The 15,206-nt window shown below is 36.5% G+C and overlaps 1 protein-coding gene across 2 annotated transcripts in view; it reads right to left on the reverse strand.

The window, feature by feature from the left end:
* The window catches only part of LOC143732106 (transmembrane protein 132C), a 383,833-nt gene that overhangs the window by 80,465 nt on the left and 288,162 nt on the right, over nucleotides 1-15,206 (reverse strand). For both annotated transcript variants that reach the window (XM_077222799.1, XM_077222800.1), the window contains one exon: nucleotides 94-280. In XM_077222799.1, the coding sequence (XP_077078914.1) occupies nucleotides 94-280 (187 nt within the window). The remainder of the gene's footprint in view (nucleotides 1-93; nucleotides 281-15,206) is intronic.

The raw sequence follows: 15,206 nt of genomic DNA on the forward strand, positions 1-15,206 counted from the left end.
ATGACCTCCTGCCTCTTTTATCTTTCCGTCCCAGCACTCCCCGAAGAAACCCAGTACCTCCCTGAGAGACCGCTGATATGACGTTTTTCTCACCATAGCCAACGGCACGATGCCAACAAGGTCTTTCTGTGCCAGGTGGATATGCGACTCCGTTTCCTCATTGCCGGCCCTGATGCCCGGGTATTCCACCGCCCAGGAGATGGACCTGCTGCCTACCGTGCTCCCGACACCATCCACCTCCAGATCCACCTGAACGACCCTCTGCCAGCCCGGCTCCACGCTGAAGAAAGACAGAGAGAAACCAATAACAGCATATACCAATAACAGGAGTTTTCTAATAATACATGTCATAATTAGGGCCCTATGATTTCCGCAATGCAGACGGAAACACAGAATAGTCATAAAAATGGCACTGTATAATGAATCATATGATATACGATAGAGATGTCCCGAGCTGAATGGTAGCGTCTATCCTAAGCCCGATCCTTTATTTTACGTCAGCTGTCATAAAGGTGTCGGCATGCACCTTCAATTGGGTTTCCCCAATTTCCATTAAAAGGAAAAGAAGAAGCTCTAATGTGCGTGGACCAATGTGGTCTATTCATTCGCATATTTGATTGCAAACGTTTGTAAAGAATCACTCGAAAGCCATTTATTTTCCAATGGTTCTTTACAAAAGTGTGCATTACATATGCAAAATACAGAGGCTCTAACGTGCGCGTGTGAATTGCTAGAACAGACCTACTGTAGAAAAGATTTATTGTTTATTTTTATCTGCAATCAGACTATCTACGCCGCGTTTCTCTGGGTTGCATATTGCTTCGGCCTTGACTAACAGATGGGCATTCAGACACCGCAAGCTTCATTCTTATAGTACCATATTCATAATTGTGATCACACAATGTCTTTATACAGTATATACCTTATTAGAAAAGATTAATAGAACTTTAGAATAGTCTTCAGCTGATTGTCATCTATCAGAACATCTACCAGTTGCTGCAGAGATGTTAAAGGAGAGAATCTGCTTCTCACTCTTCTCTCCCAAACTGTCCACAGTAGTTCAAAAATATTCAAGAAGCCATGTGATTAAGCTGGCCAGGGCAGATGAAGTTCTTATTTAATTACAAACTGGTTTGTAAACTGTTTTCACACTCAGTGTGGCTGGAAGTCAGTTCTTGTAGTTCTTGTGTTTCTCTTTTTTCTGTTCTTGTTTCTCTGTCCTTCAGTGATTCTGCTTATCAGGTGTTCATCAGTTTCTGAATTCACTCACTTCTTTTCATTCACTCTGTCAAGTGGACTATATTAGTGAACTTATGTAGGGAATAGTGATTGAGGGTATAGGGCGTGATTGGGAAAACAGCCTCGGAGTGTCGATTTTGAGCACTGTTAATTCAAAGTATATTCCTGTAGGCTATTTTTGTTTTCTACGGTATATTACTGTTTTAATGGAAAATGGTATATTGGTATGGCATCACACAAAATTTCTTCTGTTTTGATTTTAACAGTAAATCTGTTGCGCAGCATTTTGTTTGCCAAAAAATAAAAGCAATTGTTAAATTTTCATCGGATTATATTTTAAAAGATTAAGTCAATTGTTCATTTTATGCCTTCATTTGATTACCAAACATTTTGATAATAAAAATTAAGAAAAAGCTAAACACAGAATTTTGGGGGGGAATAAAAACATTTCTTAGGAGCCTATTATTGAGAGAGAGAAAAAAAGAAGTAGTGAAAGTTTTATGAATTGATTAGATATGCTTTTTGATTATAAAAATCTAATTAAACCATTAAAATGGAATTCAATTTTTAAAGAAAAAAATGAAACATTTCATAGGGCCCTACATTTTTTTAATTATTTTAATAAATTGTTGATTTATTAAATCGGTTTATTGTTTGATTGATTATCATCATCCAAAATAAATAAATAATAAATTCAACTGATTTTTGTAAAAAAACATATAAGACTGATTTCATAGGGCCATACATGATGTTGAGAAAGAAGTCTTGAGTAGGGGTGTCACGATTCTCCAAATCCTCGATTTGATTACATTTTCGATTCTAAGGTCACGGTTCGATTCGATTCTCAATTTTTACTTTTTTTTTTTTAAGCACAGGTTGCTGTTGCTCCTAAAAAGCTGACATCAGTTAAATCGCAATCTCACACATCTCTGTTATTATCAATGAGGCTGACTGCACAATTAATCTTTCATAATATATAGCCTACACTTTGTTATAATTAGAGGATTTGCCAGCTTACAGAATTCAGCACTGAACAAAAAGTCTGTTTTGAGCGGTGAGGAGAGTCTATCTTAAATGCTTCTGATTGGCCATTGCGTTCAAGAAATCAACACATATGTCTGTGATTGGCTAAATCGCTCAACGCTGCAAACATGTTATAAATAGAATCTCTGGCCTGTAAATCGTTTCAATTTTGTTTTAGTTGTTCTTGTTGCTTTTCTGCAACAGATAAATACAAATTTATTAGTTTTTATGTTTTATTCATAGATATTTCTAGTTTGCGGGAGTCTGCGAATCGTTTGAATCTCCCGCACACACAGAGTGAGTGCATTACCGCCCGCGCTCGCACTCGGCCATCAAATCTAGTCCCGCGCCGCACTCTATTGTGTTGGGAGTGCACGTCTATAGATCAAGAGCCCGGCCCGAGGATAGTGACGGGAAATATCGGCCCGGGTCGGGCCAAGTTCGGGCTCGGGCATAGAATCTAAGTCAGAGGAATCACAGCCTTTCAACACGTGTGTATTTTTCCCTGCGCCGTGATGAAACGTTCATGAACGATCCGTTCATTGCCTCTGTCACGCGACAAATGAACAAAAGACTCGGAAGGTCAAGTAATTATTAATGTTCACTGTAAATTATTTTTGACTGCATTATAATGATTTCTTAATTCAGAATATGATCAAGATTGCGTAGGTGGATGTGTTCGGGGAATTTGCCTGTTAAAAGTATAACATTTAAAGCCCCTGAAATGACTAGAAAAAAGATTAGTTAATTTTGATGAACGAGACTGAACAATAGAGTCAGTAAAACGATCCGAACTTTCCATCACGGGCGCGACATGGGGGCAAAATCGCAATCGTGACACCCTTAGTCTTGAGGTAAAAAAAAGATAGACAGCGTTGAAAATGAATTGTGTGATGTAACGAGTCTCCTGAGGAATGAGGTTTGAAGCCATGTCAAGTCACTTAGAGTTTACAGTCACGAGCCGATCGAGGAACAAGGAGATGCACAAGTGAGAGGCATCATACAAGAGTTGCTGAGTGCAATGACACAGCTCTCAGCGAAAACCGCACCACCACACATTAAAAGAAGAATAGAGAGGAGAAACCCAACAGAGGGGAAAAGTAAGGCAGGAAGTATAAGAAAGCAAGTGATATGGAAATACGGGGAACAGATGGAGGTAGACACATACAGAGACTACAGCTGACAGGAACAGGAGAACCAACGAGAGAGAGAGAGAGAGAGAGAGAGAGAGAGAGAGAGAGAGAGAGAGAGAGAGAGAGAGAGAGAGAGAGAGAGAGAGAGAGAGAGAGAGAGAGAGAGAGAGAGAGAGAGAGAGAGAGAGAGAGAGAGAGAGAGAGAGAGAGAGAGAGAGAGAGCAAAAAACAAATAAAAACAAAAACAAAGAAACTTCATTTTCTGCCTGAGGTGGTGGTGAGCAAATTCCATGCAGAGTTGAAGAACAACAACACTATATAATGGCTTTTTGGATTACATCTACATCTCCTTAGCTTTTCCAGCATGTGGCCAGGATGGATCCAGATAACAGTGTTGAGAAACTACTCAAAAATTTTAGTTTGTCAAGCTACAAGCTTGAAGTAGTTAAAGCTGAGCTACTGCTCTGAAAAGTTAAAGCAACATTATAAGCAACAAAATATAGACTGAAGTTACACAATGAGGCAGTATGTTTTCAAAATTCAATCAGTGTTGTATTTTCTTCTGAAAAAAAAAGAATGATGCCTTTGGAATGAATGAACCAAATTAGTCTGACAATATAAAAAATAAAAAAAATAAAAACTGAAAAGGTATAGGCTAAACTCTCCTAAACAACAACACAATATTTGTATTTACATAACTAAGTCAAAACATAGTACAGGAACTGAACTGATTCAATAATGAATGGGACTTTCCAAAGAGAAAGAGGATTTTCTGAATGAACGAATTCATTTGAAAGAATCTGGCTTTCTCATGCTACATATGAGAGAGAGGACTATCCTAAAGAACAATCATTATGAACCAGATTTTTAACACCACATACAGGAAAGGTCTGCTGAATGAACTGATTCACTAGAAGGAATCAGACTTTCCAATGCTTCACATGAGAGAAAGAATTGTCCCAAAGAACGGTTTCAATAGAATAAATCAGACATCGAGAAAGAAGACTGTCTGAATGAACTGATTCACTAGAATTAAATAAATATATCAATGCTACATAAACAGAGGACTGTCCCTACTGAATCACTACTGAATCACTAGAATGAGATACACTTAATCAATGTGTGATTGTGGTGCTTTACTTTCAACCATTTTACAAACTACTAGAGCCCGACCGATATGGATTTTTGGGGGCCGATGCCGATACCGATATTAGGGAGTAAAAAAAGCCCGATACCGATATATCGGCCGATATTATTTATGTGTATATTATAATACAGTAGCAATATTATTTATGTGTATTATAGTACAGTATACCAGTCAAAAGTTTGGACACTTTCCTATTGGTGTGTACAAACTTTTGATGGGTACTTTACACAGTAGCTATAAACAGAATAAATATATTTTATAAACACGTTTTGCAATGATCACTCAAATGTGGTAATCAAACACTTGTGTGACACAGATATGTAATGGAGGCAGGGGGAATGATAGAATGAGAATTATACAGCTGAGCTGTAACCAAACTAGTTTGCATTGCATGTTATATTATATTATATTATATTATATTCTAAATACTGTTGCATAATCTTCACTAACGACGACTTTGTCTTTTAATTTAGTCATAACTTGTATCAATAAATATATAAAAAGTGTCACTGACAAAACCTTATTATCTTCTATTTTTACTCTTAAATCCTCTAATCTCTACCAGTGGAGGAAGAACTCAGATCTTTTTACTAAAGTAAAATGAATAATATCATAATGAAAACGTTTTTAATTACATATGTACAGTACTTTTATACTATTTTAAATAATTAGTAAGCAAAATGTACTAAACGTGAAACTAGGCTACTCTTAATGCAAAATGGCCCTATATAAAGTGTTATAATTATATACATTTTTGTAATATTGCTTGATGTTGTAACGTAGCGTTATCAGGCAGAATGAGCTTTAACACTGTGTCTACACCGGACGCGGCCGTTACTGCTCGCGTCGCAACAGCTGTTTACCCGAGACAAAGCAGAATCAGTTTACTGTCGGAGATCGCTCGCGCCACGCATTTTAATCAATGTTTCATCAACCAATTGCCTTAATAAATAAGAAGAAGGCCTAAATATAGCAGACAATATAATCAGGACTTCTCAGCTGCGCGCTTGCAATAGTCACAAGCTCACACAATACGTGACAGAGGCTTGTAGCAGAGAAATCGATTCTGTGAATTACACTGCGCAAATCACAAGTAGGCTACTACCCACCGGATGAAGAAGGGTTGGCTCTCAGTCTCCACAGGCTACATAAAGTATTCATTTTATTTTATTTTATTTTTCGTGTTCGCATTTATGAGGAAAAAACAATGTTACAGACGCGACAGTTCAGCACTACGGACGTGAGCGCTCTGAAAGCGGCACTAATGCTTTGAAACTTTCACATAGACATCAAACAGAAAGCACAAAACCTTTCGTTTCAAAGTGAATTTCGTTTTGTATTAATTGTATCTTAATTTTAATCAATGTTTCATCAGCCATTTGCCTGGATTTAATTTATAAGAAGTAAATTTAGCAGACGATAGATAATCTCGACACGGAGGCGCCTGCGGGTGAACTGGAGCTCGTCTCATGAACCGAAACTCAGCGTATAGACCTGAGAATTGAAATATATCTATATTGAAATGTCTACTTTTAAACAGAACAATTCAAAACGAAAGACAGACAGACTCATGTAATCGTATGAAATGTGCATTTCTCTCTGGCGCGCGCTCACTGAAGATCGCGAGTCAGCATCGTCAACTTCATCTTTGGCTGACACTGACTGAAAACACTTGTTTATTAATAAACAATTAAAATGTCTCCTTGCTATATTTGTTGTATTCATAATCATTATTTTTGCCAGTTCTTGTGACAGCTTTTAGGTGCTTTATTGGCAGCGCACCCTTACATGAATCACCGTACCCGCATTTTTTAAAATATTCATTTATCGGCCATTATAAATGCCGATACCGATAGTTAGGAAAATGCCTAAAATCGGCCGATAATATCGGCCCGCCGATATATCGGTCGGGCTCTACAAACTACATATCATTTCTGCAGTCTCTACACCAATAAAACGTCAAAACAACACTTTACGTCATGGGCATTCAATTAAAGATCCAAGTGGTCCGGTCTCTATGTTTTCTTCCCAGCGGAGGTCCGGACAAGGCTTTTTTTTAACACTTACGCATTTTCCTGTTTCAGTTTTCCTAGAAATGACGCGAAAATCAGTACACGTAACACCCAGAACTTGATGAATGACGGGATGCGCTTAGGCCGTGTGTCCACCAAAGCCTTTTTTCCTGTGGCTATTGAGTATTTTTCCAATTGTTTTACATGGGAGCGCCGCATTTTTAAAACGCCATGAGCATAACGAGGCGCTAAGTGTCTATTTCACACTGAAGTGGTTGCTGGGAGTTGAAGAACATTTTTGGGTAAAACGCCACGCTCCCGCTCATCAATGTCACTTTTTACCCAGCCGTCCAATCAAAGAGGAGGAGGGGCGGGACAAATACCACAAGACCAACCGTCACATTCTGCTTGTACAACGTCAACAGATGAGAACAACAAGCATAATAACAGAACAAAATAATTTAGAACAAGAGCCACAGCTGGCTAAAAACGCTTTGGTGGACACGTGGTCTTAAGTGCACTGAGCTTTGCCATTTTTCATACCTGGCACAGTCTTGCGCACTTACTTCCTGTTGTGTACATGCTCTCAAGTGGCAAAGACTGCCAGTGTGGGTATTATAAATATAAATATAAATGAATGTGAGAACTGCATGAACCGACTCATTCACGAACCGAATCAGAACTTTCATTGCTGCATATGAACCAACAAATTCACTAGAATTGTTTCAGAATTACACTGGAGACCATCTGAAAGTATACAATTCACTATGAATTTTTTTTTTTTATCCACTGTTAGAGGTGCATACAAACAATCATACAGCATATTAAATAATATTGCTGACTATAATAAAGCCAATTAAATTACAAATGTATTACATAAAGCCATTTTAGGTTATTTAACCAATATTTTTTTCAGTGTACCAGCAGGCTTTAGTTACATTCTGTTGTTAATAGACGTTTCACACAATAATTGGAGATACGCAATCGTTGCGGAAGCGGAGTTCCTGCAAGAGCCAACACATCAGAAAAACAAACCCGGGCAAGAGAAAATGGATCAGAGAGTCTACACAACTAAAAAAAAATGAAACTTGTCATGGTCCAGTTGTTGATGTTTTTGATGACTTTGTAAAATGGTGTGATGATGCTTGATGCTTGCCTACAGCTGAATGTATCTAAGACCAAAGATATAATTATTGATTTCAGAACTGAAGCTCATTCTTCCCAGTATACGTTCATTAAGGGTGAGAAGGTGGAGTGTGTGGAAAGTTATGAATATTTAGGGACTATTATTGACAATAAACTGCGTTTTGATCAAAAAGAAGTCAGTCAGTTTTATTCAACGGTTATGTCCTTAATCATGCTCTGAAGTAGTGACCTTTTTTTGCACTCAAAGTTCTCTATTCTGCTCTCGCTATAGACTACCAAAGATGAAGTACAATTGATCCAAATAATAATTTGTCCCTTGTGCAATCAGATTGTTAAATACTCAGAATGGTAAATATTAGTATTTTAAATTTATATGTAGCCTACTGTTGTGTGTTCTTATTTCTTTGTTTTATATTGTGGTGTCTATTTTGCATATGTCTACAACGCTGCATAAAAAATTGACCGCAAGAGATCTTAATAAAGTTGAACTTGAACTGGCGCGTTAGTGAATATTAAAAAATGAAAAGGAGAAAAGATCATCACAGGATCAATAACATCCCGCTGGAAAGCCTGAATCCATTTCCGTTGAACTTCACCATCAACAGGGAACTGAGGGAAGGAATGAAACGACAGATATGGCTGCTTTTGGGAATAATAAAATCAGCCTGCTACGCTACAATAACTCTTGTTCGTTGCTTGCGCCATTTGTTTACCTCTTGCCCTGACCGGTGAGGAAGATTACCACGACGATTGCGTATTTCCGGTCTATGTACACACTACACAGGAAGAGCAGAAGCGTATTCACTCTCAGAGTGCATATAAGTTTGCTGATTACACAGAAAGAGTGAAAATGAAAACAGCACCCCAAATCCATTTTCATTTCGACAGCTCCATCTCTTGAGAGCATCTTTCATACAAATTAACATCCTCTCATGGAACAGCAAGAGAGAATCAGACACTGGGTATGAAAAGAAACATCCCAGTAGTGAATCAACAACCCAATTTTTCTGACAAAACAGAGGTGCAGTGAATGGCAAATGGAAATGGAGGAAATGCGTTTCATTCCAGAAACACTGACTCGTTGCTCGTTTCACTGGTCTCACGGCACACACATCCTCAAGTTTCACAACAGCCTGTCAAAACAGATGCCGAGTTGTTCTGAGGACAAACACAATCGGGAAGCCACATTCAGAGGACCAGGGAAGAATCATACACTTCCTATTGAAAATGAATACTTGATTGAACTTTTATTGTCTTGCAAAACATTACAAGTTACTTTTGATTACAACAAGGTTAATGCTGTGCAGCTGAGGATTTAAATTGATTTATGCTTGTATGTTAAAAACACAGTCTTTACCTTAAAATCCCTTAATTTACCCCTTTAAAGTGGACAATTTTGAAAACAAATATTGGCAGTATTACAAACGTTCTTCTTTAGGCGCTGCATGTGTTTGAGAATTCCATTTGTTTTTCAGGTGCACTAAAATCTTTTGTTTGTTGTGATGTCGATACAACACTCATTTTGGCTTTATACTGACACCTAGTGGTGTGGATGTAGAGTGTTATTTATATACTATTATAATATTTATTATCATTTTGAATTAACTTTTAATGTTTCGGGTTAATTGTACTTAATTTTTCTTGTAAGTTAGTAGGCCTACCTTTGTCATGTCTGTTTTAGTTCTAATCATTTCAGTACTTCGACTTCAACATTTTTCATTTCAGTTATTTGGCAAGACAAAATTTCAAATTTCTGTTTATTTTTTCCATCTAATACGCAATTTATTTTATTTCAGCTTTATTTTATATTATTGAATTTTACCAACTTTACAATGATGCAAGGTTTGCACTGTATTGGCAAATATAAATATAACACCTAAACATTACATGTTAATTATGAGACTGGCATGATTTACATATCTTCAGCCTACTTCAGCAAATTTTGCACTGCCTCTCTCTCTTTGAAGTCCATGTGCAGGAATACAGTGTGTGATGGTGTGTGTGAAATAGAGAGAAATAGAGACATAGAGAGTGAGAGGGAGAGAGGGGGGGGGGGGGTAGGGGGGAAGACAGAAAGTGTCTTTAGGGATTTGCAGAGATATGAAAGCTGCTCCGGCAGGTACAGCAGCAGGAAAGAAAACGACAGAATAGAGGGTGACAGCGGTCTTTTGGGAGCGACAGCAAAGGAGCGATAGTGAGTGGGAAGAGAAGGAATAAAAAGAGAGATAGACACTGAGCACATTTAAAACTGTCCCACAACTCTGGCAGTTTTTCTTTTCTTGGGGAGAAAAATATAAACTATTAAATTAATTGGTGAGGCAAAAAAACCTATTGGAAATACAAGTGACAAAAAATATTGTATGACAATTTGTAATTGTAGACTTTTTTGTGCCATTTTTATTATAGACGAGAGAAGACATGGTAAAAAGTCACTGATAATAGAAGGAGGGGAATGACGGGAAGGAAAAAGACAAATTGAAGTGTAAGAGGAGCAAGAGAAAGTTGGATTCTATTTTGAATGATCAATATTTCAATGCAACAATTCAAGATACAGACTGATGTCCTTAACTCTTGACGCACACACACAAACCTGGAATACAAACAACATTATTCCTAACTTATTACTCTGTAATAACTGAACCCGTCTATCATTGGTTGGGCAAACAGATTCATCCTCATTAAGTTTGAGACTAAGCATGCAGTAAAATTTCCTTTGCGTTACTTTTCCTCACCTGGGCTGGGCTTGCTTGTTTGTTTTTAATAACAAAACTTTTGCTTATAAGTATGGTTATATAGGATCATAGAAAGTCAGCAACAAAGACAATGGTTAATAAAGTGAGATTAAAGTATATTTGTGTTTTTGAACATTTAATTATTGCAAGTTTGCATAATATTCGGAGTTCGCATTTCATTGTTTTTATTCATTTTGAAGAGTATTAAATCTGTTTTTTGTGCAAGTGAGATGAGTAAATGCACGTTCACATTTACTCTAGAACTACAATAAGCATCATGTTTACACAGCGCACACAATACCTCTGCACTTACTCACGATTTCTCTTGGGGACAGGAGAGGTGTCAATCAATAAATGGGAATTATTTGAAAAAGTAACTCAGATATTTTTTTTTATCCCAAGACTGGATATGATAAATTTTATTTGGGATAGAAGAAAATGTTTTAACATTGGTAAATTACTCTACAGTCTTAGGTCTTAAATGTGCATTGTGTAATATTTTGGAGGATCCGTAGACAGAAATGCAATATAATATACATAACTATGTTTTTAGTGGTGTATAAAGACCTTACATAATGAACCGTTATGTTTTTATTACCTTAGAATGAGCAATTTATATCTATACACAGCGGGTCCCCTTACATTGAAATGCGCCATTTTGCGCCGACAGTGGCCGTAAACGGACAAACGCGTTTCGCCATTGTGTTGTTCTTCATGCAAAGACGTTAGCTAAAGTCAGCGTATACACTGATACAATGGTGAACAAGTAACAATAATATTCGTAATAACATATCGTTTTATTGAATAATAAAATAAACAATTTCTTAATTTATCTCTGTAAAGAAACCTCATTGCTTAACTGGCTACTCTCTGCTGTCTCAGACGACGTGTGAAAAATCACACACTGCACCTTTAAGGTCTAAAAATCTGTGAGTTACCACAGAGAATATTTTCTACTGAATTTATATATATATATATATATATATATATATATATATATATATATATATATATAAACTGAAATTACTGTATACAAGTAACAAAATTTTCGATACCGATACCTTGACTTCGATACCGGTTCCTGAACGATACTTTTTTCGATACCAATTTTATCCATGCAACATTACCTAAAAATTTTTTTTTTATTTTTTACACATATTTTGAGTCTGTAAAAAAGCACCAGTGCTTAAGTTTTCTATGTTTCCTAATCATTTAACAACATGTATTCTTTACTTCAATGAGCTCATTGTTTCTGCCTTAACTTAATGCATTGTTTAACAATGAAACTGAATGAAAATTAATTGAAATGCATTACACACAGTCACCACTGATAACAGATCACTCTAAATTGTAATTAAGACACATGCATTTTCTGTAAAGCTCCTTTGAAACGATATGTATTGTGGAAAATGCTATACAAATAAATGTGAATTGAATTAAATATAGACTACTGGGGTGCGGAAAATATGCCTCGGGCTCAGCACACATGAAGCTTGCGCAAAGCACTGGCAAAAGTAGCCTAATGATTATGGATGTGTCGGGAAATATCAAGGAGATATTTTAATTGTTTATTAATGAACAAGTGTTTACGAAACGTGTTGGCTGCAAAGATGATTATTGCGAATTTGCGATGCTGACTCGTCATCCCTGCAGTAGTGAACACGCGCGCGCCTATATGGATTAGGTAATCAAACTATTTATTTCTAATTGTTTCGTTTAAAAGTAGACATATTTTGAACATATATAGAACTATTTCTCATGTCTGTGAGGCAAGTATCCTATACGCTGAGTTTTGGTTTATATGTGACGCGCTCCAGTTCTTGTAGTCAAAGGCGGATAAACGTTCTACTCTCGAGTGTATTCTGTGCGCTCTTAAGTGCCTTATCAGATTTACCGTGTTACCGGTCTTGGCAGCAAATATCTTGTCGAAAATATGGCATTGTGTGCTTATGGCATCGAGTCGGGTACATAGGTACACTTTTGATCATTTCTACATATTTTCTATCTATCTGGGTTGGACGCTTAAACACACACACACACACACACACACACACTACAGCCACACGTGCGACGAGGCAGAGCCACGTCTCTGGGCAGCCGTGTAAACTAGTGTTTTTCCGCCACAGCCGATCATGTTGCATGTTCATTGTTTCACTTACGTTGACGAGATTAACCACTTAGGTACCGAAACTTGGTACCGAAAAACAAGACATGTTTCGGTACTCGGTAGTATCGAGGCAATTCGGTCGGTACCTAAAAAGTACCGAACTTGGTACCCAGCCCTATATACAAGTTCAAAATAGGATACTGTACTGTAAAAAAAAAGCACCGTGAGAGTCACAATAACCAGCAATTTCCTATATAAAATCACAGTAACTTCCAATGTACTGTAGAAAACACAATAAGTAATTATTTACTGTAGAAAATCACAGCTTGTTATAATGATGAATGTTTAACTGTGACTTGATAAATGGATTCATATTTAAATCATGATATATGCATTACTCATTTTTATTATTTGGGCTGAAACAATATAAGTAAACAGCACTTAAACGTAGCCTAGTTGTTAGCGCACTGACATATAGTACAATTGTGCCTCCGGTGACCCAAGTTCGATTCCTGCTTCGAGATCCTTTGCTGATCCCATTCCCCTCTCTCCACAACACGCTTTCCTGTCAATCACTACATTTTCCTGTCTAATAAGCAAAAAAAAAAAGCAGTACTTGCAAATGAGTAAATTTTACTTTAAAGTTAGACGGTTGCTACAGTAGATGAAAACAGCGAAAATATGGTTATTTCTTCTACTGTACGTTATTTGTCAATTGCTGCCAGTTAATTACTGTGAATATTTTTTTACAGTAAGTTAGTTTACACTTGCTGCCAGTTAATTAATGTGTTTTTATTTTACAGTAAGTTACTTGTCACTTGCTGCCAGTTTCTTACAGTGTTTGTAAACACTTCCAGATAAACCATGTTCCTGAACACTGAATAAATAGACATTTTTACCTGATAGCATCATTTATTTGTTTGTGTTGTTTTCGTATCCCATTCAGTAAAATAATTATGCAATCAGGTAATGTGCAGAAATTGAGGTTATCACAAGGTTAAAAAAAAAACAATGAATTAAATAAAACTACGTTTACCACCAAATTTCAGTGGGTGGTAAGAGAGAAACGTTGTTTGTTTGTGTTTAATAGCCTCATTTGCATTGAAAGGAGGTGTGCCTAGAGAAAAAAAAAATGTACAATGCATAATTTGAGTATAATGTAAATAAGATGCTGAGTTTTGTGGTGAAACAGCAGACTGAAGTTGCAACTGTTTCATGAATACTGCCCTCACTCTTTTGTTTACTGCTTTTCAAGTTCAAATATAGTTTTGATATTGATATTGTGTGTATTTTTACACAAATATATAACATTTCTGGTCTACAGTGCAATATACAGTAGAAGAAAATAAGTATAGATAAATACAATAGGAAATCATACCAAAAAATAAAAGTTTCCTTTTGTATAGGAAGTAGGGGTCACGATATAACGGTATTGGGTTATTGGTGATAACCGTGATATTCAAAACATGAAATATCGATATTGTGTTAATTAAGGGTGTGACAATATACCTGTATTGGCGATAACCATATTATTTTAAATGAACATTATATGATAATATGACAAGTAAAATATCCAGTGTCAGTACCTGGTTGACATCCAAAAATACAAAAGGTGGCGTAAAGCGATATATCTTTCATAAAGCGAGCGCAGCTACATCTGCCATGCAAAATCATGTCGTCTGATAAAACATAGAAGAGTCTCTACATCACTACAAAAAAGTAAGCTCGCCAGTACGCATTCGCTTTTATTTTTTGAATTTCGTGATAAAATGGACATAACTTGAAAACTGACACTTTGTTTCTTATCGAAAGTAACAAAACGCAGAGCTTATAGCAATTAATGGTGGTGGTAAGGCTACAACGCTGTTTTCGTCTTGTACACAAAATTCACGGGATGAATACGTGTACCGTTTAGGGCTGGGCGATAAAACGGTATCGGTATTACACCGTTGTCGGTAACGATATAAAACATTTTCAATACTTTATTCGATATGCTCGATATTTTCTTCAAAATGCGTTCGCATCTCCTTTCCAAAGCGCTTGCGCTCCTGTGGTGTCTGTCGTTGTTGTGCAACCATGAACTGCCCTTTACACATCATGTTGACTGAAGGTGCATTCATTCGACCATAAGTGGACTATGAAGTTAAAGATGGCGCGACCACCACAACGTTTGTGCCATGAATCAAACATTGTGCCATGAATGAACTAGTTATAGGTTTTAAGTCCACAGATCAGCAACATTCACCGTGGATTTAATGTAGTAACACTAACTGTAACCATGGAAGTTTGGCAGGAATAGTAAAATGCTTTCAAGTACGTCTCACACCTTTTTCCAGCACTTCAAAACTCAAATATTATCATATTTAAATGTTATTTTTAATGTAATGACCACCCATTTATAAAACTAAAAGTTTCAAGATGTAGGAAAACACACTTATTTAAAAAATACGTTTTCTTTAAATAAATAAGTCTAATTTTTTTACAGATGTTGATCTACCTCAAAGTATGCCTTGATTGTTCTACGTTTACACTTTTACATTGCACACATTTTGAAATATTATTTAAGTTCAATAGTTTATTTAATGATTAATTGTTTTTTCTTAATATAAGACATAAATATGATATTTTTGTTTACATTTAATTTAGTTTTTGACTGCTAAATCTAAT

Source organism: Siphateles boraxobius, unplaced genomic scaffold (genome assembly GCF_051911475.1).
Source record: "Siphateles boraxobius isolate OS27281-9 unplaced genomic scaffold, OSU_SipBor_1 9, whole genome shotgun sequence".
NCBI lineage: Eukaryota > Metazoa > Chordata > Actinopteri > Cypriniformes > Leuciscidae > Siphateles > Siphateles boraxobius.